General features: G+C 42.1%; 1 protein-coding gene across 6 annotated transcripts in view; it reads left to right on the top strand.

The window, feature by feature from the left end:
* The window catches only part of SLC44A5 (solute carrier family 44 member 5), a 105,742-nt gene that overhangs the window by 49,909 nt on the left and 28,796 nt on the right, over positions 1-27,037 (top strand). For 4 of the 6 annotated variants that reach the window (XM_075181923.1, XM_075181922.1, XM_075181924.1 and 1 more), the window contains 7 exons: positions 8,660-8,733; positions 13,354-13,438; positions 15,210-15,294; positions 16,543-16,656; positions 17,370-17,430; positions 19,720-19,843; positions 22,592-22,624. In XM_075181923.1, the coding sequence (XP_075038024.1) occupies positions 8,660-8,733; positions 13,354-13,438; positions 15,210-15,294; positions 16,543-16,656; positions 17,370-17,430; positions 19,720-19,843; positions 22,592-22,624 (576 nt within the window). The remainder of the gene's footprint in view (positions 1-8,659; positions 8,734-13,353; positions 13,439-15,209; positions 15,295-16,542; positions 16,657-17,369; positions 17,431-19,719; positions 19,844-22,591; positions 22,625-27,037) is intronic. The other 2 variants (XM_075181926.1, XM_075181925.1) reach the window with 1 other exon arrangement.

The raw sequence follows: 27,037 nt of genomic DNA, 5'->3' as shown, positions 1-27,037 counted from the left end.
GAGAAGGCAATAAAACCACATCAGTACTGGCTAATACCTGCAGCACGGTGGCTCAGTGGTTAACACTTCTGCCTCACAGCACTGGAATCATGAGTTTGATTCCCGACCATGGCCTTATCTGTGTGGCGTTTCTATGTTCTCCCTGTGTTTGCGTGGGTTTCCTCCGGGTGGTCCGGTTTCCTCCCACACTCCAAAAACATACTAGTAGGTTAATTCGCTGCTATCAAATTGAACCTAGTATCTCTGTGTCTTAGGGACTGTAAGCTCCAATGGGGCAGGGACTGATGTGAGTGAGTTCTCTGTACAGCGCTGCGGAATTAGTGGCGCTATATAAATAGCTGATGATGCTAATACCTGTGACTTAATATAAGTTGATCTTAAAGGAGGTCTCCACCTTCAGAGAATTCATCTACCGGGTACTGAGTAGCCCTTAAACATGACAAGAGATCTTCTGTGTTTATATTATTATCTACAACACACAGAAATTACCTTATTTTTTATTAATTCTTATGATAATGACAATAAACAAATCTGCCTGGGCAATAGAATTCTCTGAAGTTGGGGACCCCCTTTAAAATGCAATTCTGGGTCCTCTCACGTTGATTAGCAAAAACCCATGTAAGCTCCTTTCTGTCTCTTGCCTGTTCAAGTAATCCCTGGGCATGACTTTTCTCTAACGTTAGGAAGAGTTTCTCTATCGCTGGGCTTGGCTGACATTCTTGACAGTACTAGATTAAGATTTTGGCGGGCTCTGGGCAGTTAAGGCAGGGGCCCAGGGTACATAAGACAGGGGCTCTGATTCTTTGGGCGGGACGGGGGGGGGTTCAATTAGCCGCGACGAGTCTCCGGAATGTCCGTGAGACACTTTGCGGCGAGGAAGAATGAGCAAAGGTTTCTACCATAATTGCCAGCAATGTGTGCGGAGCTATGTCCGCGCGCCACATCTCCTCAATTAAATTTTCCCCTTGGTGTTCGATGCCACAGCTGAGACCAGCTAAGTCCATGGAGAATTGAATCAGCCCATAATATCGCTCGTTTTGCTGCCCACATCGGGCAATTGTCATACACAGAGAGTGGAAGACGCTCAATCAATATTTGTGGGAAGGGTGCCCAGGGGCAAGACAATTTGTCACTTTACTGCAAAATGAAACCCTGTACATCTGCAGGTGTTTTTAAGTTTGTAAATTACCTCTTTGTATACAAACATTGTACAGCCAAGTGGACAGTTCTCAAAGATTTCTATATACAAAAAGTAACGTGTGGGGAACAGTCGGCATTACAGAGATTAGGTAATTGGGTAATATAAAACTGTTGCTAATTAAGATGTGTTAAACCTGTGCTGTGTAAGCTGAAATATTATAGAGGTTATTTTTAGTGCTGTACAATGTGACAACAGCGTGGTTAGTCACTGTTTTGCCACCTCACGTTCTGTATTTGGTAGATAAAATGTACTTATAACTGATATACTGCAGACTGTTGGCTGCTCACATCACCCTTATAAAGCCTCTGTCATTCAGGGTGATCATGAGCGACACAAACAATCTCGGATGAAGAATTCTGTAAATACTTTTAACCTTACTTACCGACTTTTTACTCCTTCCCTCTGGTGGATCCCAGAGGAGAGGTGGGGTGTGAGGACAGATCAGGGCAGGTGAATCTCGTTACTCTGGCCCTGCAGCGCTGACACAATGACATGTATGTGTCCTTTTGGGGCTCAGGGTCAAAATGATGCGATTCACCAAGAACCAAGTCATGGAGGCTCTCATACTGCTCGCTTCACTAGGAAGCGGGCAGGATGCGGAGGAATGCCCTGCTCTCTTGGGAATCTGGGAGACCTATCCGGAATTCAGTAGTCTCCCAGAAAAGTCCAGGAGAGTGGACAAGTATGATTTTATGATGGAGCAGCTCCTTGTTGGAAACGTGTGTGTGTCGTGACTTACAATCAGTTTGTCTTTAGTAGCAGAGGGTGTGGGATCTTTGCGTGTGTGTGGTAGTAAAAGGAAACTGCAAACTCTTCAGAGAAACGGAGCTGCCACCTCCTCGGTTCAATAGCAATCCCAGCTGTAAACAGGGCTGTTCTCCCTTAGTTGTCAGAATACCCATTATGCCCCACAGTCAGCAGACTGCTGCCCATCCATCCCCATTAGCCCCACTCCTGGTGAAATGATGCACAGACCATTCACAGTAGGAAAAGTGAGATGCTGTTAGGAAGGAGGGTACCGGAGGTACAGAGCAGGGAGGGCACAACCTCTCTCTCCCTGGTACCAGTCGCCAGCCTTTTTCTCATGCAGTGACTGCAGGAGGAATAGCACAGTGACTAAGCAGGGGTGGAACTATAGGGAGTGCAGGAGGAAATGCACAGCGATGCTTCTGTTTATCACTGTGTATTTCCTTATGTAGTGACTGTAAGCAGGGGCGGAACTATAGGGAGTGCAGGAGGAAATGCACAGCGATGCTTCTGTTTATCACTGTGTATTTCCTTATGTAGTGACTGTAAGCAGGGGCGGAACTATAGCGGGTGCAGGAGGAAACGCACAGTGATGCTTCTGTGTATCACTGTGTATTTCCTTATGTAGTGACTGTAAGCAGGGGTAGACCTATAGGGGGTGCAGGAGGAAGCGCACAGTGAAGCTTCTGTGTGTCCCTGTGTATTTTCTTACGTAGTCACTGTAAGCAGGGGCGGAACTATAGGTGGTGCAGGAGGAATTGCACAGTGACCCAATGATGTTTCGGTGTGTCGCTGTGTATTTCCTTCTGTAGTGACTAAGCATGGGCATACCTATAGGGGGTGCAGGAGGAATAGCACGGAGATGCTTCTGTGTGTCACTATATTTTTCTTTATGTAGTGACTGTAAGCAGGGGCGGAACTATAGGGGGTGCAGAAGAATCGCACAGTGATGTTTCTGTGTGTCACTGTGTATGTCCTTATACTAATCAGGGGCAGAACTATAGGGGGTGCAGGAGGAATCACACAGTGATGTTTCTGTGTGTCACTGTGTATTTTCATATGTAGTAACTAAGCAGGGGTGTAACTATAGGGGGTGCAGGAGGAATTGCACAGTGATGCTTCTGTGTGTCACTGTGTATTGCCTTATGTAGTTACTAAGCAGGCGCGGAACTATAGGGGGTGCAGGAGGAATTGCACAGTGATACTTCTGTGTGTTACTGTGTATTTTCATATGTAGTAACTAAGCAGGGGTGTAACTATAGGGGGTGCAGGAGGAATTGCACAGTGATGCTTCTGTGTGTCACTGTGTATTTCCTTCTGTAGTGACTAAGAAGGGGTGTAACTATAGGGGGTGCAGGAGGATGCTTCTGTGTCACTTTGTATTTCCCTATGTTGTGACTGTAAGCCGTAGCGGAGCTATAGGGGAGCGCAGCAGGAATCACACAGTGATGCTTCTGTGTGACACTATGTATTTCTTTATGTAGTGACTGTAAGCAGGGATGGAACTATAGGGCGTGCAGGAGGAATTGCACAGTGATGCTTCTGTGTGTCGCTGTGTATTTCCTTATGTTGTGACTGTAAGCAGGGGCAGACCTATAGGGGGTGCAGGAGGAATCACACAGTGATGCTTCTGTGTGTCACTGTGTATTTCCTTATGTAGTGACTGTAAGCAGGGACAGACCTATAGGGGGTGCAGGAGGAATTGCACAGTGATGCTTCTGTGTATCACTGTGTATTTCCTTATGCAGTGACTGTAAGCAGTAGCGGAACTATAGGGGGTACAGGAGGAATCGCACAGTGATGTAGCTGTGTGTCACTGTGTATTTCCTTCTGTAGTGACTGTAAGCAGGGAAGGAACTATAGGGGGTTCGACTAAGAGGCCTGGAGGTCAGGGGGCCCGACAATGATAGGTTTCCTCCACCTTCAAGACCTCTGCACCCCCTGAGTCCCCCACTCTGTTTTCAAATGTGAATATGGTCAGAGCTTTACATGGGTGCAATGAGTATTTTTTTCTTATTGATTTTTGTTAGATATAAATAATATATAATATATACATTTACTAATGCATCAGGTTTCTTATTCCATTTGTTATTGACTTAAATCTTTGCTTATCTGGTGAAACATATTCACAGAAGCTTTGTTGTGCTTTGTTGTTGGTATGAAATGTCAGGAATTATTTAGGAATGGGAAACGGTGCTCTCACCTGGTGATAAGATCTAATCACTTTATTCCACATCCCGGCTGAGCTCCGTGGCAGGTTCTAGACGGAATCAAATCTCCGCCTGACAGCGCTGGTTTTCACTTCGCTTACAAAGTACAATTTTAATATTTAATACTGCTGCATGGTAAGTTTTTGTGACACTTTCTGATTCTTGCCTCAGGGTAATTAGAGGGAAACTGTGAATAAAAGTTGGGAGTAGGTGAGCAGCAAAAGCCTCAGCTGAGAGACGAGGTGTCAGAGAGCGAGGAGAGCGAGGTAGTCTGGTGTTATTAAAATCTTTGCTGTGAAATAGCCTTGAATGTCACAGCACAACTCGAAAACTGCAATGGAAATTTTCAGCTGTTTGTCATTTCTAGAAACTGGTACGTTTAACATATGATTGACATATACCTTTGCCTGCCTAGTCAAGTAGGTACTTAGGGACTGTTTCGTGTCCGGATGCAACGTGTATGTAAGTTCCGTGTTTAAAAAGAGCATGCAACTGTGTCGTATTCAAACCCAAGGATATCTCAAGACACGTTTTCATTTGGATCTGGGTGCAAGTACATTCTGCCTAAACAGCACTTGCCGTACGTAGACACGTAGAACAGACAGCAGTATACGTACATGTGTTTATACAATAAAAAGTCACAACGGAACACGTAAAACTTGTATTTTAATTTATTATAAAGTAACAGCTAATGGTATCATTTATCTAATTTTTTTTATTTACAAATATATATTTTTTACAATAATTATGTAAATAAAGATTACTTCAATGTGTACTGTACATACTATGTGTTTTAATAGGATAGCTTAGTTGCATAGAGTTATTCTGTGATAGCTAGTGTCATTTTTAAATTAAAGACTACGCCGTGTCGGTCATCACTATCTGTCGGCAGTTTCATCTGCCCTGTAGTGAGTGCAAAAGACACAGGTAAAAGCAAGAGTACTTACGACAAACTCAAGATGAGAATTGTCCGCATATGCGTCGGAACAACTCCTTACCATACATGGCCTACGTCAGTCCGCCCGTCCCACCTCTCTAGTTGCAAATAATCGTAAACGTCAGTTGTGCGCGACATGAATTGCCTGCTCATTGGCGTAATGTCTGTTTCTGGGAAAGCGCACTGTGGAATCACGCAAGATACGCAACGCAAACGAACTAATGCCGAAACATGAACGTGTGCATACATTGTAGCAAAAGGACTGCTCAAGTTCCTTTGGCCCCGTATTCACCTATATTCAACCTGGAGCGCATAGGTTTACAGTCTGAGGAGCAGCAGTTTGCACTGGCAGAGGGGAGGAGTCAGGTGAAGTAAAGACATTACTAGCAGAGTACGGAGTAGGCGCACAGATGAACCTGGTCTAGCTGAGCAGTGCAGAAATGGATAGTTTGCGGAGGTAAATTATTGTATAAGGGTGGAGAGAGTGAATCATTTCTTCCTGTGTATGGCATGTACAAGCTCAGGGCTGGTGGAGGATGGGTCTCGTCCTATACTTTTAATAGGACCGTGTGTCGGTACTTATATATATATATATATATATATATATATATATATATATGTCACAAGATCGTATTAGGGATGCTGTCCTCTGGGGTGGAAGGTTGCACTTTAGCCAGATAAATCACATGAATCCAGTGTTTCAGGTTCAATAGCCTCGGCTAGTTTTATTCACCAGCTTGCAAACAGAACAAAACATAAACAAAGTCCTAGCTATCTGGCTACTAACTAATACAGAGGTATTCCCTCTCTAGAGTGAGGGGCCTAGTGTCCCTCACTTACACCGAACAATGGAACTCACAGATCAACGTTGCAGTTTCTCTCAGGAGCCATCTGACCTCCTCCCCAGACAATGAGAGAGTGAGTGAACTGCCTAACAGCCTTTTACAGTCACCACACAGGTGCAACTCCTGATTAGTCTGCTGAGAGAGTGGCAGACCGGAAGACCCGGACTGGACCTTATGTATGGAACCAACCCTTCTCTCTCCATACATAACACCATGGAGCCTTACCATACTTTCCTGCAAGTGGGAAAACACTGAGAAGAATAAATAAACATATATATATATATATATATATATATATATCTATATATATATATATATATATATAATATACAGTGCTCCCCTAAAAATTTTTCCTCCTTTCTGCACATTAAGTCAAATCTTCACTTGTCACCATGTAATAGCAACCTGTATATCACATTTGCCATTTCTTAATGTAGAAATGCATATATGGAGGGAAGCAGATTTACTGATCAGGACTCCTTGTGTGGTAGCAAATCACCGGTCTATGTGCCTGTGACTTGGATACTTTACACCCACAGTGAACCATAGTAAGCGAAGAACTGTGATATGGGAAGCCACCCTACGCATTACTTACAGCCAGTGTCGGACTGGGACATGAAGGGCCCACCGGGGGAAATGCAGCGGTAGGGGCCCACTACAATGGGGTGTGGCCAACTGTAAGAGGGGTTGTGGTCAGTCATTAAAGGGGATGGGGTCAGGCCATGGAGGACAACGTATAGCACCTTAGTATGGTCCATAAAGAAAAAGAGGACATTTGCAGTGAGGAGCCGCGAAGGAAAAGACAGAAGAGAAGAAAGAAGTCAATAGGAAAGTAAGTGAAGGGGAGCAAATGCAGCATGGAGGGCACTGTGTGAAACAGGGGAGACAGGGAAAGGGGAGGGATGAATTGAATACAATCAATCATCATCAGCTATTTGTGTGCTGTCCATTCTTTGTGGTTAGTGTTCTCTCCCCTCATAGTGTACACAGAAAACAAATGCTATACTACAGTACTAGAGATCAACCATTCATCATATGAAAACCACAATATAAGGGTATAGACTAAAAATTAATATATCCATGAAGCACTATGGAGACCACAAAATTATTAGCATAAAAATATATGCACATTTAAAATATTACATAAATCTAATTACACTCTAGACACTGGCAAATAAAAACAGGACTCTAAAAAATGATCTACCCACAAAATGTACACTCAATAATAATCCAATGCCACTACAAAGGACAAAAGCAAAACATTAATATTAAAGCATATAGCAGATGCAATCCTATAAGGACCTAACTGTCTGAATGTGTTTTATTCTGATTAAGATATGCTTCTATAGGGAATAGAGTCCCACAATTGATTGAAAACAAATAAACATGGAACATGATATAAACAGTGAATTTGGTTACTAGTTTATTAGGAATCCATTCATTGGTCAGCTGCAATAGGATCCTTTTATAGAGGCACTGAAGACGTATATTGCAATGAAGCCATTCTAATTTATCTCCCTCCCTCCGAGGTCACACAGTGGAGAGCTCTAGAGAAGTTTGCACGATTTATTACTTACTGATTACACGGACTCACACTGCAGTTAGGATGGCAACTTTATGACTACAGGACGCCTGCAACTACAGCAGAAGGAGTAATCTGAGATCTGTGTCACTGTGAAGCATTTCTGCCTCTCTCTGTCTCAGGAGCAGGAAGTGTTCTCACGTGCTGGCTGTAGGCAGGGATTAGTTTGACAGTCTCCGTTTCATATGTAGACTGACCGCAACTCGGTAATTCTCTGCTCTGCCTCACCAACAAAGAGGGCGGGGTTATCAGGCAACAGGGCCTCCCGGGGGATACCCCGGCTCCCCGGCAGGCCAGTCCGACACTGCTTACAGCCATTTCATTACGGGTGTGGTTTCCTCTATTTATAGAAGACATTTAAATAGAATATTTACAAGCCTCTCCAATTATTGGTTACTTGCTCTTCTTACGTAATTGGAGAGTAAGGATCCCACTTTCATTCCACCATTTTCCTGTCCTCTTTTTGGCCTGATGCATAATCCTTTGTCAATACAGAAAGATACAACAGAATAGGTGTAAAATAAATGTAAAATCTCTGTGCTCCCTCCACTCAGAAGAGTGCGTTAAAAACATGGTCTGTGTTTGTTTTGCTAATGCGAGGGCTCCCAGGATAATGCATAGTGCGGGGCTACTCTCAGAGTCCCCATATTAGTGTATAAGGGGCAGGGTTGTTTTGTTTTTTTAAACCTGTGTTAAGCGTATATAAAAATAAAGAGTAAATACAAAGTAAATTACTGTTCAATTAAAGGATAGCTAAAGATAAATATTACTACTTTTTATTGAAATCCTCCATGCACAGGGGGTGTCAGGAATAGGAGAGAGTTATTTGGAACACAGAGTTAAATAAAATAGCTTTTGTGTTTTGTAGATAAGTTGTTTGGCTGTGCGCCATGACCGCAAGTTACACGTCTCTTATTTTACATTTTGACTGCATGGGTAGTGTACGCATCCTTTTAATGAATAATTTAATAGAGAAAAGTCATCTAATTAAGATCATAAAATAATGTTTTTATGGCTTGATTTTAGAGATCCTTAAAAATATATAAAAAGTATTCACTAGAAAGTATTCATTACTATTACTATACATGAGCTTCACCTCACTCTGACTCTAATATACACTTTATTCCTTGTATCCAGACACTGTACGGACATCATTTGCTGCATCATCTTTGTAGTGGTGATTCTGGGCTACATCGCGCTAGGCATCGTCGGTAAGTGACGCTCATTGTTGATGTTATTATATGTGTGTGTAATACAAAATGCAGATGTTGAACCATGTGTTAATCTGTCTCGAATACATAGAGTAAAGATTATTGCCCCAAATTTTATTTCAATAGTTTTATTTCATTCTTCTTCCTTCTTTCTTCTTACTCCTTATTTCTTCTAATGTCTTTTTTCTTATTTCTTCCTCTTTCTTCCTTCTTTCTTCTTACTTCTTTCTTCTTTGTTCTTATTTCTTCTTCTTACTTCTTTCTTCTTTTTTCTTCCTTCTTCTGTTTTCTTCTTTTTTCTTCCTTCTTCCTTTTTTTTCTTTCCTCTTCCTCTTTCCTTTTTTCTTCTTTCTTATTTTTTCTTTCTTTATTCTTTCTTCATTTTTCTTCTGTCTTCTTCTTATTTCTTCTTTTTTCTTCCTTCTTCGTTTTTTCCTTCTTCTTCTTCTTCTTTCTTCTTCCTTCTTCTTCTTTCTTCTTTCCTCTTCTTTCTTCTTTCCTCTTCTTTCTTCGTTCTTCTTCTTCTTCATTCCTCTTCTTTCTTCTTCTTTCTTCCTTCTTCATTCTTCTTTCTTTTCTCATGTTGCAGTCTCACAGTTAGTATAGTTCAGGTTTGTGCTCTCAGTAGCACCGCATGTTGTTGGACAACATCTGATGTTATAAACTGGGAGATGTTGCGGTAACCTTGAATAATTTGCCATCACTGGTTAATTACAATATGAAGCTACCACCTACAAACTGATCATGTTTTGACTGGCTAATAATCTGATCAAGAACAGTTGGAAATAGTCCAGATTTTAGGGGAAGGCGCATGGAGGATAGACAGCATTTGCACTATCTGGGGTTGGGCGGGTCAGGGGCGTTCCTCTCCCAAGCATAGATTAGACTGATGGCTGCACTTAGATTTATGCTGAAGTAGAAAAATTGTGATCTAATATTGCAGGGAGGGATTATGTAGATGAGCTGGCAGGGGTGGAGGTGGAGTCTTTAAGTAAGCAGTCCCTTAATAAAGGTGGACGCGCTGCCTTTTCCTCCCTAAAGTCCAAGGTTCTAGAAGCTCAACCTCATCCCTATATTTATAATGAGATGTATTACAAAAACAATCTTAAAGGTCAATGATAAACGTAGCCTGTGAAGAAGTTTGCAGGATAAAACATAGCTGGTGTTAATAGAAGGACAGAGCCACAAACTTAGTATTGCAAAAGTTGCAATTCCATCAAAACTATGGTCTCCAGAATCTACTAAATTCTCCCAATTCTTCCTCTCTGTCAATGTCGTTCAGCTTTATAGAAGAGAAAGCTTAGACCCTAATCTAAATTTATATAAAATAATAATTTACCTGCATTTAAGCATCAGTTGGATACTCTCTCTAAAGGAGTGTTTCTAATGCTCCTCTCCTCCCTTTCTATTTACTCACTATTTGATCTGTGGGTGAAGTGGTTCATTGGACCGTCAATTCTGCAGACAGCATCAGGGCTACAAATACCCAACACTCAGGGCGCCATCAGGGGGGTTCAGGGAGAACAGCACTATGGGGCTCAACAGCAGAGTGGGGCCCCACCAGCCCTGAGTCCAAACAAATTAATTAGGGTCAGTGGCCTCCGCAGTGAATAAAGGGAGGTAGTGGGCCCCATTTCTAGGCAGCAGCTGCTCCTGAGACGTGGTGTGGGAAAAGACCTCTGCATGTAATTAAGGATGCGGCAGCGGGCCCCCTCGTAGGCAGCATGTCTGCCTCCACTCCCAAGATGTTAGGGCTGCACAAGTGCCGCTGTATGCTCTAGTTCTAGCCCCCCAGATGCCCAGCTCCCGCACAGAGATTAATTAAGAATGTCACAGTGCTGTCAATAGAGAGGACCCGAAAGGAGACAGCAAAAAGATGCAGATAGGTAAGTAAACTACTGTACGGGTTACATGAAACCGGGGATGGGGGGTGACTGTATAGAATGGGGGGAGGCAAGCGTTGGGTAGAGAATAATATAAAAATGAAGCTGGGGTGAGAGAAGAAAGGAGGGGGGCCCTGCTTGTTACATTCGTACTGAGCCCCTCAATTTCTGGTGGCAGCCCTGCCCAGCACACAGAGATTAACTGTTGCATGTGCCTTAATAGAGATGTAGGGAAAACAAACTATTAATCTGCAAAAAAATAATAATACAAGACTTAATAACAAGAGGCGTAAGAGAAAATCTATGATTGTATGGATGGTACAAGTTTATAGGTCAATGCATCAAGTCCAAATAAGGAATGAAAGAAAGAAGTAAATATATACCCTGTAGATTGCACCCATAGCAAATTCCCAGGAGGAAATATTTACCTGTACATATTATTCTAATTCAAGATACCTGGAGATGAATGGGAACATACATACATATTATTATCCCGACTCATGTTCAGCATAATAATCAACCGTATTATGTAGTAAATTAATCACACCCCGGTCATGTCCCTTGATAGAACACTACGGATATAACAAGTTCACCCTGTTCCATCTAATTAAGCCACTGTTACCAATGTGTCACATAAATATGATTTATAGAGACAGACAGCCATAGAGCTAACAAATAGATGTTATTTCATTAGAAGGAACATAATAAAAATCTTGGCACTCTGAATAACTTTCCTTTATATAGTGTTTCTGCTCTACATTAAGTACACCCACAACATAGCTTGTGAACAGTGTTGTTGTTGTTTATGATATTACCGCTGCAGCCTGAGTCACGGATTTATAGTACTGATTTATACAGGTATTAATATGTGTCGGACAAGTTACCTTTTTACTCTGTTATTACTGAAACGTTCTCCAAACACAACCTCCCACCTAGTCTCAGCCAGAGAAAAGTCTGTTACCGGCATCGGTAGGACTGATTTACCTGGGGACTGTGAGAGTCGCTGGGGCTGTTTATTAGACCATCTCTGTAAAAATAAATGGCAGAATGTCTTCTGTACAGGTTTCCTCCTATAAGATACTTTGCCAGGATCTTATTTAAATAAATAAAAAGAGATTTCCTAGTGCAGACTTTAAAGCCTTCCTGGTGTTTGTGAGGGGACTTCGAGCCTTTTAGATGTTTAAGCCTTCTCCAAAGAGATATGAAGATATCTGGTTTACAGAGGGAACCTGTGTGCAACTGAAAGAAACGATACAGAGCTCCTTTGCTCATTGACTCCTTGAATTGTTTTTGCAATTACATGTCTGTCCCAATGCCTCTGTGACTTCTCCTGAAATCCAGGCCGGCTCCCAATGCCTCTGTGACTTCTCCTGAAATCCAGGCCGGCTCCCAATGCCTCTGTGACTTCTCCTGAAATCCAGGCCAGCCCCCAATTCCTCTGTGGCTTCTCCTGAAATCCAGGCCTAGCCCCCAATGCCTCTGTGACTTCTCCTGAAATCCAGGCCAGCCCCCAATGCCTCTGTGACTTCTCCTGAAATCCAGGCCGGCTCCCAATTCCTCTGTGGCTTCTCCTGAAATCCAGGCCAGCCCCCAATGCCTCTGTGACTTCTCCTGAAATCCAGGCCTAGCCCCCAATGCCTCTGTGACTTCTCCTGAAATCCAGGCCTAGCCCCCAATGCCTCTGTGACTTCTCCTGAAATCCAGGCCAGCCCCCAATGCCTCTGTGACTTCTCCTGAAATCCAGGCCGGCTCCCAATTCCTCTGTGGCTTCTCCTGAAATCCAGGCCAGCCCCCAATGCCTCTGTGACTTCTCCTGAAATCCAGGCCTAGCCCCCAATGCCTCTGTAACTTCTCCTGAAATCCAGGCCTAGCCCCCAATGCCTCTGTGACTTATCCTGAAATCCAGGCCGGCTCCCAATTCCTCTGTGGCCTTTCCTCCACTCTAGCCCTAATTGCAATGTCTCTCTGAAGCCTCTTCTTAAATACAGCTCAGCCCCCAATTCCTCTCTGTGGCCTCTCCTCAAATCCAGACCGGCCCCAATTCCTCTCTGTGGCATCTTCTGAAATTCAGAGCAGCCCAGGTGCCTCTTTGTAGTCTCTCCTGAAATCTAGATCAACCCCCAATGCCCAACTGTGACCTCTCTTCAAATCCAGGCCCAGCCCCCAATGCCTCTATGGCTTCTCCTAAAATCCAGACCAGCCCCCAATGCCTCTCTGTGGCCTCTCCTCAAATCCAGGCCTTCCCCCAATGCCTAATTGTGACCTCTCCTGAAATTCAGACCTGCCCCCAATGCCTCTCTGTGACTTCTTCTGAAATCCAGGCCTGCCCCCAATGCCTCTCTGTGGCCTCTCCTCAAATCCAGGCCTTCCTCCAAATCTTCTCTGTGGCTTCTCTTAAAATCCAGCGCAGCCCCCAATGCCTCTGTGTTTCCTCTCCTCAAATCTAGCCCTAATTGCAATGTCTCTCTGTGACCTCTCCATAAATACAGCTCAGCCCCCGATTCCTCTCTGTCACCTCGCCACAAATCCAGGCCTGGCCCTTATCGTTCTCTCTGACTTCCTTTCACTCCATAAGTGCACGTGTAACCCCAATACCTCTATTTGGCTTCTCCTGAAATCCAGGTATGCTCCAATAGTCGACGGCCTCTCCTCAGACTTTATGCCCGCTCTCTGTTAATTGCTTTGAGTCACTTTATAGCCTTTTACTAACATTTTACATCTGTGTTTTCCCCTTTAGCCTGGATTCATGGAGACCCGAGGAAAATCGTGTACCCGACGGACAGCTATGGGCAGTTTTGTGGGCAAAAGGGCACTGCCAATGAGTAAGTTGTACAGAAATTTACAGTACAGGGAAAATGTAACCTGTGTGATAAATGCTAGCTTTAAGTCAGTTATGATGACATTACTATATATGACATTACTATGTATATGCTTCCATTTGATGATTGAATCCTAAGCTGTGACTCTACTGCTTTTGGTGAATCACAATCCAAAGCATGCTGGATCTTGTAGTTCAGTGACCACGCAAGAGTTTCCTGAGACTGATGTAGGCTATATTGATATGGTACACTGCATTCCAGATTATTCCAGAAAGGTAGTGTGTATCCTTGGCTTACCGATCAGTAATATTTTAATAAATAATGCCTTTCAGACATGGAATTACCCTTCTTTTATAAAATCTTTTATTAATCTAGACACAGTGGAAGCAACTAACGTGGGATAGGGTGGCGTGAGAATGCAGCCTATCAATTCAGTAAGAACCAATATATCAGAGAGTCAGCTGAACCAATATACATTCAAATTATTAACGTCCAGAAATCTTACTTCAGATGGCAACACATGCACCAATATCGATACAGTACCCCATCAAACATTCCCGTTATTGGCTCGTGTGTTGTTTCAGAGCTATCAACAGACCTGAGAAGTAACCCATCAAAAACAGGCCCTCATTAGATCCAACCACATGTCCAAAGCTCTTAATGGCTAGCATAGTTTTTGCATTTTATTTATATCTAAACTCTTTGGGCCTGATCTATGTTTTCGACATACATTGCATAGTGTAGCGCGCCCAATTCCGCACTGTTTATTGGCGGAACATGCGAGCGTTACGCCAATGAGTGCAACTGCATGCAATCCATGTCCGAACAAAACGTCGGGGCTGCCTAACACTCGAGAGGCGGGACGGGAGAGTCAAGTGTCAAACTAACCTAGGCCAATTGTAAAGCGCTACGGAATTTGCTGGCGCTATATAAATAAATGATGATGATGATGATGATGAAGTACAGTATAATGGCGTGCCGATTCATATCCTGTGGTTGTCGTAAGTACATTGGTTTTCAGGCACCCACTTCAAGTCAGGCGTAAATGCTGACTGATAGTGATGACTGACACGGCATAGTCTTTAAAGTAAAACAACTGTATGCATCTAAAATAGACAATATAAATGCACATACAAAGTATGTATTGAAAACATCTTTATTTATGGATTTAATATAAAAAAATAATGTTTGAAAATAAACATTTATATAAATTATTATACTGTTAGTAGTTGATATTTAAATTTATGATAAAATAAAAGTTCTATGCGTCTTGTCGTGACCTTTTATTGCACATATGCGTGTGCTGACTCTGCAGTCTGTTCTGTCTGTTTACAAGTGCTGTATAGGCAGAGAGTACTTAAGCTCAGCTGCAAAGCAAAACGTAGCTAGGAATTGAATACGAGCAGAACTATACACAAGTTCTGCGTTCTTTTTAATCACCCAACTTATTTGCAAGTCGCGTTCGGACGTGAACTAGAGACTAGACCATAGATGTAGTTCAGAAGAGAGTTGCTTTTGGAGCCCCCTAGTGGATGTTGACTATATTTGCTAGACTTTACAGTGTAAGTTGCGCTCTCTACATAGCGCTCACAATTCTGAGGCTATTGGAAATTATTTATTTTAAATACCAATGTATGAAAATCTATGTTTTATACCCATCACTGAAAAATTGATTTGACTCATTGTGTATATACTATATATCCATTTAATGATTTGTGTTTCATATTATTTGATTACATTTGATTTATTGTTGCCACACTCTTATTCCTTCTAGGAACAAGACCGTCTTAATGTATTTCAATATTCTAAAATGTGCAAGTCCTGTGGTGCTTATAAATCTTCAGTGCCCTACAACCCAGGTACGGCTTGCTGGGGTCTCCTACATTATACCAGTAAATCACGTTACATTATCACAGCATCCACATTCTGTAGGAGAACTTCAAATCCATTCTGTTATCGTAGAGGATTTTACTATGTCCTAATGTATATAATTAGAAATTGATGACTTACATCCCTCTGGAAACCAAACATTTAAGGGAGAGCGACACAGTAGATTATAGTATGTTAATTTGCGTTAAAGCAGATGTTCATATTTAAAATTCATTAACACAGATCATGATAAGACGATTTTGCAAACATTTTATTCTGCTTGAAAAATAATATAATTATCTGTTATTAGCGTCCCTCCGGCGTTGCTATGGTCAACACAACAAATCTACCCCCTAAACATAAAAGTGAAAAGAGCCTATAGCCTATATTATTAGTTAGGAATATGAATGGAAGTACCAGATCTTGTCTCCCTCCTGGCGCTATTAGATCTACGTAAAGTCTGGATCTGATAAAAGCAACTCTAAGGGGCATATTCAATTACGATTCCGGTCCGCGGGATCGCGCCGTAACGGGCCGCGAAGTTAATCCACGGTACCGCAGTAACTTGGATTTTCGTTCGCAGCTCATAGGTTGCGTGTGAATATCCGCGTTATTGCGATACCGTATTACCGGCAATAACGCGCACTTTACGTGGTAACGCGCGTTACCGTGGACCGGAACCCTAATTGAATATGCCCCTATAAGTTTAAGGTGAATCCTTTTGTGCTAGCAAACTAGGGTCTCCCCAGGTTAAGCTTAAAAAGGGGAAAAAAAAACAAATAAAATATTTTTTGAGTAATACATACATAAATAGAATACACAGTGTGCATTTATAGCCATCGCACTCCTTCAAATGTAAAATTAATTTTATATATGAGTATTAGTATCTATTTACTAGTGAGAGCTAGTTTATTACATGTCATGGAAATTAATCGGTTTGCACTAACTGTATAAGCTATAAGAAGATTCTTGATGAGTTATATATTCTCCCTAAATTGCCTATTTTTCCCTGTGTAATGGATTACAAAAAAAATGTATGTACTCCAATATGCTACCAAGGGAATTCTCTATCTCTCCCTAGAAAAACAAAACTTTAGTTAATTGAAAAGTTATTCCTAATAAAACAAATGTACCCTAAGTCAGGCCCTGAAGGTGGGTGGGCTCTGGTCACTAGTGGGTAATGTATATCTGCTATAATCATGTGTGTTTCCATACTAATACATCTATCCTCTCTCCAGCTGTGCGTTTCTAAATGCCCAGAGAGATTTGCCACATACCTGGACAGCAGATACGGCAACGAGTGGGAGTACTACAGGCAGTTCTGTAAACCTGGGTTTAATAACCCCAGAAAGGTGAGTGGATATGAATAAAGCATGGTATATCTGTATCCATTTCTATGAAAATATTGCATATATAATAAGATGCAATAAGCCAGATATACTATACAGTGTAGCAATTCAACATTCCTCACAATAGGCAGGGCGGGGGGAGGGGGGTGTACAGATGTCCAGAATCAAAAATATAAAGTAGTTGGAGATATTATAGTAAAAGGATAACTCCAACCACAGCCAAACCTTTTTTTTTTGTTATAGTATTCATGAGTTAATATAAATCATCATCATCAGCAGTTATTTATATAGCGCCACTAATTCCGCAGCGCTGTACAGAGAACTCACTCACATCAGTCCCTGCTCCATTGGAGCTTACAGTCTAAATCCCCTAACACACACACGCAGAGATCGAGAGAGACTGAGGGCAATTTAATAGTAGCCAATTAACCTACCAATATGTTTTTGGAGTGTGGGAGGAAACCGAAGCACCCGGAGGAAACCCACGCTAACACGGGGATAAGACCACACAGATAAGGCCTTGTTTTTTTTTTATTTTAACTGATTTGAACTTCACCTAAAACATGGGTAGAGTTACTCTATAAGGTGCCCCTGTCCATGTAGGCTCCTTAATGAGGCTATTTAGACATCTCTATTTGTTGGTAATAAGAGCTAATTCCTAGTTGTATACAAGTTCCGTGCATGTAAAAGCTTTACCTGATCTGTGATTATCTCAGTCTATTGCAGAAGTTCTACGGGATGAAGACTGTCCCTCTATGATAATACCCAGCAGACCGTGTAAGTTATATTCTGCTCTACACTTTATTATGCTTTCTTTTAGGCCAATACAGACATCTGAGATAGAACACAAGCAAAGCAGATGTAGAATTGTCTTGGCTCAATGAAAATTGTTGATAAGCGACTAATCTGTCACTTGAGACACGGTGGTCTTTTGGCCCTTACCCACTTACGTCAACATTCATGCTTTTATGTTAAGGGATATGGTAATGGAACTCATTCCAATGACATCATACCCACCGGTATTTGCGGTCAGGAGTGTGTGCGTTGCGGCACAGTTCTTATGATGCTGCCTGCTGCATTTACTGCTTTCACCAAAAATGTCATCATTTGGGTCAATAGAGTGTTTGCCTCTTGACCTATCTGCCACCCTGACACCTGCCAGGGCTTCGTAACCACCACATGAATCACATATGACATGTGGAATCACTAGCTTTTACTATGGTCATTTTAAATGTATATTCCCAGTTGATAATATGATAATCTGCAAACCTTTGTGATTGAAGGACATCGGTTCTTCTGTTTTATAAGTGTGAACTGTTTTGCAGACGCAGCAACATTGTTGCAACAAATTAAAAACTCACAAAAGTGCTGGATGCCTGCAAAGGTCTTTTGTAGTGAGAAACAAGTTAAGGCCCCTGTACAGGGTGTCCTGTGTCTTTCATCCTTTTTTCTCTTAAAAAAGGGGGTAGATTTTTTTACCCTACGATGAAGGAAATAATGATGGACGTGGAATGTTTTCCTGCATTTTATTTTATTTTCCATCCAGTTTTCGTTTTTAGGTGGCTGCATTTTTTTTTTACCTTTTTTTTTTTTTTTTTTTTTTTAACATTGAGTCTACAGGGATAGTTGTTAAAAGGGCTGTAAAGAGCCTGAGTCATTAAGGCAGCATACTGAGCACATTGTGCCGTTGTTCTCAGCGGCACGTAAATCAGCTCTGCGTACTCCCGGAGTCAGCAAGGAGCGGATCTCAGGATACGTGTGGTGATGACTGTGTGTGTAGGGTCACTCTGCTGTACTAGACCAGACACTGCAGGATACGTACAATATGTATGTGGGATATGAAAGCTCAAAAGAACGCACAGAAAAAAAAATATTAATCAATTAATGTTACCTGTCAATAATATAGTCATTTATGATAAGAAATGTAAACTGTATAAAAAAAAATGTTTAAAATTTTTTTTTTTCCCCTTGAAAAACATTTATTAGGCTGTCATTAATGTCTACTGCACATAAAATACATTCTTACAGTTGCCCTTGATTGCAGACACATGTTATAGCTGCATACGCTACTGACCCAGGAGTTAGACTAGATCCGTAGCTGGTGCAATAGATAAGGCAGAAAAACAAGAAACTCTCACACACGCAGAGCTTCATTCTGACGTGGCTGCATGCGCTTCAGTCTGACACGCCCACATTGTGCATGGAGTACGGGCACACCCCCTTTTCCCTGCACCATTCACTTCCCGAAATCGCAGACCATCGTAACTGTCATTTGCTTTGTCATACGCAGCGGACTTATTTTCATTGATGCCCAAGTGTCCCAGTTCTGGGCATGCGCAGAAGGGAATTGCAGACGATATGCACAAAAAACGAGATACGTCCCTTAATGACTCAGACCCAAAATGTGTCGAATCTATTTTAACATGTTTACATGCAAATAAAAAGCATTAAAAAAGAGAAGTAAAAGTACAATACTATATTATTGTTTAACAAAATATGTAATAAACAGATCAGAAAAAATAAGCGTTTTTATGGTAAAAAATAAGGTGTAAAAAAAAAAGTGAGGTTATAACCTTAGTGAACCTGTCAGTACTTTTGATACTTGGCCTCCTGTTTGCTTTATCCAAAACCTGTGTAACCTGAGAAATAAACATAGAGAGAAACTTTTGTATGGCGGAAAAACTGTCACAACTGAATAAAATGTAAAAAACACACTAAGACCACCCCCTGCCAAATATATAAATGTTTGCAGCTCTCTTCTACACCCACCCCCCTTTTTTTGGATTGAACAGAGTCCTTCACTAGGCTGGTATTGGATGCCAGCAAACCGTTGGTTACATATATTGTAAGAAAAGCTTAAACATTGTGAATCTTTGTCTCCGACCACCTGGGGTGAGGCCATACCCTTATTGAATGAAGATGTATGACCCATATCTCACCACTTTGATCTCTTAAGCCGCTTGTTTGAGCCAGTCCTTAACATGGTTTTAAATGTAAGGTTATCAGTGTAAAAAAGACAGAGTTCCTGTGTATTTAATGTTTTCACCCCTCTATTTCCCACAATAGTCCTGCAGAGGTGCTTCCCTGATTTTTCCACGAGGAACGGCATCCTGACTGTCGCAAACAAGACTCTGTTTAAAGATGGAGTTGGAACAATGCGGAACGTGACAGACCTGAGAGAGGCCGCCAAGTAAGGATCAGTGTTAATTCTTATAATAGCATCTGTAAAGGACTACATTATCACTAGTCCTCTAGAACCGGGTTAGGCAACCTGGGACATGTAGTTCCACAACAATTGGAGAGTTACAGGTCGCCTATTTTGACTCTAGGCAATGTGCACCAGAAATGAAGGATCTTGGTACTGGGTGATGTAACTTTGTTCCGTTATGTATAGCACAGGGTATAAAGTACAGCTTTACAAATGAATTTATATGAACAACCTGTGTATTACAATGCTTTTTTGTGTGCAAATGTGCATGCACTGGTGTTTCTAAGGCGTTTCAAAGTGCGGTGTACACTCCAAACCCCCCATAGGACCACCTTGATTTATTTAACACTTTAAGTCTACCCCCTTTATTCATGGAAATTTTCTTACTTTTCTCCTAAAATACTACTGATTTTAGCTTTATTTTTGTGTTAAATGATTGATGAGAGTTGGACGACATCGGAACTGTCTTTATTACATCTGTCACATTTGTGTTTTTAAATGTTTCCATTATATTGGTTTAAGCTGTGTGACATTTGCTTTGCCGTAGTCGTTGCAGCTAGAAGGCGCCTTGTGTGCGCCCACCTCCCCTGTAAGCAGAGAACGAAGGGCGAATAAAGGCGACTGCCAATTTATCTCATTTAAATAATCCTGAAATCAGCTTTGAATGGTCATTTTAGCAGAATGCTCTTTTGATACACCTGGATAATTATGGTCTAATGATAATACATTTGTATAAGTGTTTACTGTATTTACCTGCCATAAAGGTAGGAGTGGTTGGCTTTCATGGACTACGTAAAGAGGTCTCCTTGATTTCAGGTTATTGTCACTCCTGCACTGCTGCCTTACAGCTGCCTTACAGCTTATATAGTAAGGATCTACAATAGGGTCCTACTGCAATAGGCTCTAATGTGTGTACTAGCCACCATAATGTGGCTCTGATGGGTGTAGTAGCAACCAGAATAAGGCTCTGATGGTGTACTAGCCATCAGAATGAGGATCTGGTGGGTGTAGTAGCCTCCAGAATAGAGCTCTGTGGATACTAGCCTCCAGCATGGAGCTCTGTGTATACTAGCCTCCAGAATGGAGCTCTGTGGATACTAGCCTCCAGCATGGAGCTCTGTGTATACTAGCCTCCAGAATGGAGCTCTGTGGATACTAGCCTCCAGCATGGAGCTCTGTGTATACTAGCCTCCAGAATGGAGCTCTGTGTATACTAGCCTCCAGCATGGAGCTCTGTAGATACTAGCCTCCAGAATGGAGCTCTGTGGATACTAGCCTCCAGCATGGAGCTCTGTGTATACTAGCCTCCAGAATGGAGCTCTGTGGATACTAGCCTCCAGCATGGAGCTCTGTGGATACTAGTCTCCAGAATGGAGCTCTGTGGATACTAGCCTCCAGCATGGAGCTCTGTGTATACTAGCCTCCAGAATGGAGCTCTGTGGATACTAGCCTCCAGAATGGAGCTCTGTGGATACTAGCCTCCAGAATGGAGCTCTGTGGATACTAGCCTCCAGCATGGAGCTCTGTGTATACTAGCCTCCAGAATGGAGCTCTGTGTATACTAGCCTCCAGAATGGAGCTCTGTAGATACTAGCCTCCAGAATGGAGCTCTGTGGATACTAGCCTCCAGCATGGAGCTCTGTGGATACTAGCCTCCGGAATGGAGCTCTGTGGATACTAGCCTCCAGCATGGAGCTCTGTGGATACTAGCCTCCAGAATGGAGCTCTGTGGATACTAGTCTCCAGAATGGAGCTCTGTGGATACTAGCCTCCAGAATGGAGCTCTGTGGATACTAGCCTCCAGAATGGAGCTCTGTGGATACTAGCCTCCAGAATGGAGCTCTGTGGATACTAGCCTCCAGAATGGAGCTCTGTGGATACTAGCCTCCAGCATGGAGCTCTGTGTATACTAGCCTCCAGAATGGAGCTCTGTGGATACTAGCCTCCAGAATGGAGCTCTGTAGATACTAGCCTCCAGAATGGAGCTCTGTGGATACTAGTCTCCAGAATGGAGCTCTGTGGATACTAGCCTCCAGCATGGAGCTCTGTGGATACTAGCCTCCAGAATGGAGCTCTGTGGATACTAGCCTCCAGCATGGAGCTCTGTGGATACTAGCCTCCAGAATGGAGCTCTGTAGATACTAGCCTCCAGAATGGAGCTCTGTGGATACTAGTCTCCAGAATGGAGCTCTGTGGATACTAGCCTCCAGCATGGAGCTCTGTGGATACTAGCCTCCAGAATGGAGCTCTGTGGATACTAGCCTCCAGCATGGAGCTCTGTGTATACTAGCCTCCAGCATGGAGCTCTGTGGATACTAGTCTCCAGAATGGAGCTCTGTGGATACTAGTCTCCAGAATGGAGCTCTGTGGATACTAGCCTCCAGCAAGGAGCTCTGTGGATACTAGCCTCCAGAATGGAGCTCTGTGGGTACTAGCCTCCAGAATGGGACTCTGTGGATACTAGCCTCCAGCAAGGAGCTCTGTGTATACTAGCCTCCAGCATGGAGCTCTGTGTATACTAGCCTCCAGCATGGAGCTCTGTGGATACTAGCCTCCAGAATGGAGCTCTGTGGATACTAGCCACTGAATGGGACTCTTCTCTGTATAAGATTAGCTTAGTTTTGTTGTTGCTTTTCATCCATGTCATGTATACAATGTAATATAATTGCAGGATCTGTCAGACATCTCATTTTATTTCATCTTCATAACAGCATTTATTTTGTTTTATAGCCATGTAACTGCCATTCAACATGGAACTAAAAGGTTACAAAGCACATTTTCTAATATTTTGTGTATGGCTTACATATGCTGAGCTGGAATGAAGCAATGCTTGTGCTTCACATTAATATGTTACCTTCTGAATAACACCTAATGTATCAGTCAAATTAGAACATATGTAATAAAAATTAGAACATAAGTGTATAAAGCATGTAGAACAACCTATATGTAAAAAGATGAATAAATATAATAGATGGGTCAGTAGGTATAAGTATATTTTACAACGTGTATTTTGTTAAACATTAATGTAACTTCCTACACAATGTGCAGGCATTTTGTGGGATGTACCAATATTCATTGGAATGCAGACTATCAATTCAATCTGAACTGGAGGCATTGCGGAGGTATGAGGCGCTAAGTGGCCTGAACAAGGCATTTTGTGGGATGTATCAATATTAATGTTCACTAGGAACTAGAACCATCAGTGAGCCATGAGGCACCAGCGTGAATAGCATCTATTAGTCCATAAATATTGCAGATATTTTCATGTAGGGACATTATATAAAGCAGGCCTAGTCAACTGTATCCAAAAGTAACAAGCCAGAGATTTTTTAGACATTATACTGCTTTAAAAATTATACAACCTCTTTTACCAGCCTTTGGACCCCTTGGCACTTTCTACAAGACTGTGGCAAACTTTATCAGCCTGTGTACCCCAAATGTCTTGTAGCTCCTTTCACCTCTACAATACCTCTGCTGGGAACCACATCCGGAATTTAATCTTACATGTGTAGCACTATGATACAATGTACTATCACAGCCATTAGGACCGTTCTCTTGTAGAGTAAAACCCAAGTCATAATGTCTTTTGGATCAGAAACATTACAGGAAATAGATTTTAGAGCAGGTTGTCTCTAAAGGGGTAGATGCGGTGTTTAGTCACCATCGAGACTAGGTGACCAGGATTTGTCCTTGCAAGCTGGCATCCAGCAGTGGGATTCGGCTGCAGACTCACTTCTGCTGCAGCATCGGCATGTATATTTATCAGACAGGACGTTCCACCTAGTTATCTAGAATGATCTGTCTACCTGTTGCTGCTCTTGCTTGTATCCTGATTATTCTTGTCTGCTACCTGCATCTGACCTTTGGATTTGTCTAATTTGTTCATTAATTGTTGGTGCCCACCCTGACTTTGGAACCGTATGAATATTATTTTCCCTTTGCCTATTACTGTCTCTAGCTTTCCAGTGAAATGGAAATGACTCTGCTCCTGGTTTGCAGGTACTTATCTGACAGTATATCCAGGCCTTGGTATGGAAGCTGCAGAGATTTTAAAAGCCCTCATTACCCTCTCAGAGCAAATCACAGGCATTTTGCAAGTTAGGACCTACAAAGATGGTATGTGCACCTTCAGGACCAGTTGCCCCAGCCCGAGAAAGACCACCAGACATTCCACCTGTTCATTATTTCATTTACACTTTTAAGTTATTGTTTTCCCACTGCTCAAATTAAAGTGGTGGTTATTAAGTTCCCTGATTAATGACGAGACCCTGGTGTGGACACAACACCTTATGAAATGAGAGATTCTCTCCTAGCTGAATTTAAATACATGACAGCCATGGGTGAAGCCCCCTCCCATCATTGCACAGACCGGTGGAAGATTAAGCCTCTGAATTGCAGACACGCAATAGAGGGAGGTGGCCTAGAAGCATCAATACTGCCTGGGACTCTAAGCGAGACATGTGGATGAGTTAGCCTGCTCCCTAATTCAGCGGACCATTCAGAAGAAACCACATTTTGAGAATGAGATAGACGGAGAGTATGGGAGTCATGAAGCCTACCTGGTCTCTACCTAGATCTGTCCCTATCACTCAACCCACTAACAGTTCAATTGAAGAGCCCCAACTTGTGTAAATTGAGTTGGTTAGTCTGACATTGTCACCAGAACACAAATTAGGTGACTGAACCTGCGCTTATATGGAGATATGTGGAGATTCTGGTCTTCGTCTTTGATCTTGACTAGATTCCAGGATTCCATTTCTGGTGACTCTATGAGATTCCTATCCCAAAATAATCATCCCTTTATTCTTATGCCCGCATTTAAGTTGGAGGAGTATCCCCACAAGTGATTCATGGATCGCCCTTTAACTAGGATTCTGTTGCATGACAATTCCTGTCTTCATCAGCATTTCTAAAACATCAGGAATACCTCATCTTTGAAGTTGTTGCATCTCCTTTATTTCCTATATACCCAGGTGTCCTGTAGTCACACATTCGACACATAATTTGGCATAACGGGCAGGGCCGTCTCTTCCATTGGGCACGATGGGCAGGTGCCCGGGGGCCCTGCAGGCAAGGGGGGCCCGTCCGAATCTTTTTTTTAAAATACTTACCTTGCGGTCACATCAGCGGTGATCCGGCTCCCTCCCTGGTCCCCTCTTCCGTGCCGTGCTGTGCTCGCAGTGAATGCTGGGCGTGATGTCACGCCCAGCATTCACTGCAACCACAGCACGGAAGAGGGCAGAAGAGACTCAGCGGTGCGGAAAAAAGAAGAGGATCGGACTTAAGGTAAGTTAAGGGGGCCCCTATATATATATATATATAATATATATATATATATATATATATATATATGTAAAAAAAAAAGTGATTATATATATAATCACGTTTTTTTTTACACACATATATAAAAAAAATTTACACACACACACACTATTTATATATATATATATATATATATTATTTTATTTTTATTTTTTTTTAGGGGCCCGGTACACTGCATTGCCCGGGGGCCCATAAAGTTGTTAAGGTGGCCCTGATAACGGGAATTGCATTTCTGTGCAAAATATTTTATAACACATGTGTCTAACCTGCTACCTTCTGCCTATCATCCCTCCACCAGAGTCTACCATCCTCTGAAGTCCCTAATAAAATGAGGCTAGGTCAAAAGGTTTTTCAAGAGTTTCTGAGTGTTTTTGATAGCTGATGATTCACTACGACATAGAATGTAACACTGCCCCATCAACGACTGTCAGGTACTATAATTCTTTTCAGGTGCATTTAGACACCGGCAGACCATGGACTTTCTATGTTACAAAGCTAAGGAATATCTTGGAAAATAGTTCATTAGAGCTTCAACCTCAATTGACAGAGCCAGGATCTTCTTTGTGGAATAGAAAGGCCATACACTAAGGGGTATATTTACTAAGCTGCGGGTTTGAAAAAGTCTAGAATGTTGCCTATAGCAACCAATCAGATTCTTGCTGTCATTTTGTAGAATGCACTAAATAAATGAAAGCTAGAATATGATTGGTTGCTATAGGCAACATCTCCACTTTTTCAAACCCACAGTTTACTAAATATACCCCTATGTCTATGCATAGTTTATCAAGAATTAAACAATATCACTGTCAAGAACAAATGTCTTCTTCCACTCTTTCCAGAACTCTTCCAAAGACTCTGCTCGGCTAACATGTTATTGAAACTGAATCTCAGTGGGGCTACAATCTTGTTTGCATTTTTCCCCAATGTTTCTAGATTTCAAGAAACAGCTAGAGATGCAGCGAGTGTTTAACTATGGCATTGCTGTAATTCTTAAAGGGGTTTTACATATTAATGTTACTCACGCTCCGTTGAAGTTCCTCCCCTGAACCCCCATTTTGCATCATCAGAGATTGTCTCTGCTCGCCTTGTCCGCTGTTCCGGTAAATCAGGAGGTCTCCCCTAATTTGGAGTTTTCCGCACATTCTAGGAGAGTCGGCAACTAAGATTTAAAGTGAAGAACCCATTTTACTTACAATCTGGTTACAATTCAGGATAAATCCAACGGTATACTTTATAAATCACTCAAGTTAATATCACCTAAAATGTAGTACTTTTATAAAGTGCTAAGAAAATGCATATGTCTAACAGTAACTGAATGGCATAGAATATAGGGGTTTATTTAACAACTGTGACATTACATCCTCCCATTCCCGGTTACAGGACTTTTTTCGGACTGCACCCACTCTATTGAATTCTCTCCCTCGCACAATAAGACTCTCCTTTGGTCTACAAACTTTCAAGCGTTCTCTGAAAACCCACCTCTTCAGACAAGCTTATAATATTCCTCAACCACTCTCTTAACCTCACTACCTTACCCTATTACCACCCGTTACACAATTTCACACAAGACAACTACCCCCTGACCAACATTGTTGTGTGACAGGATCATTTAGCTTATGAGTCACTTTTACCTTTGTAGCCTGGCTGGGCCGAAATGCAAAATGTAGACATAGCCTTAGCCTCATGTGTCAAACTCCCATTGTCCCATAGATTGTAAGCATGCGAGCAGGGCCTTCTCACCTCTTTGTCTGTTTTACCTATTTGTTTATTAGTTTACTTTGTTTGTCCCCAATTTTAAAGCGCTACAGAATATGTTGGCACTATATAAATAAATGATGATCATGATGTGATAGC

Source organism: Mixophyes fleayi, chromosome 8 (assembly GCF_038048845.1).
Source record: "Mixophyes fleayi isolate aMixFle1 chromosome 8, aMixFle1.hap1, whole genome shotgun sequence".
Lineage (NCBI taxonomy): Eukaryota > Metazoa > Chordata > Amphibia > Anura > Limnodynastidae > Mixophyes > Mixophyes fleayi.
This window is presented reverse-complemented; position numbering and strand designations above follow the sequence as displayed.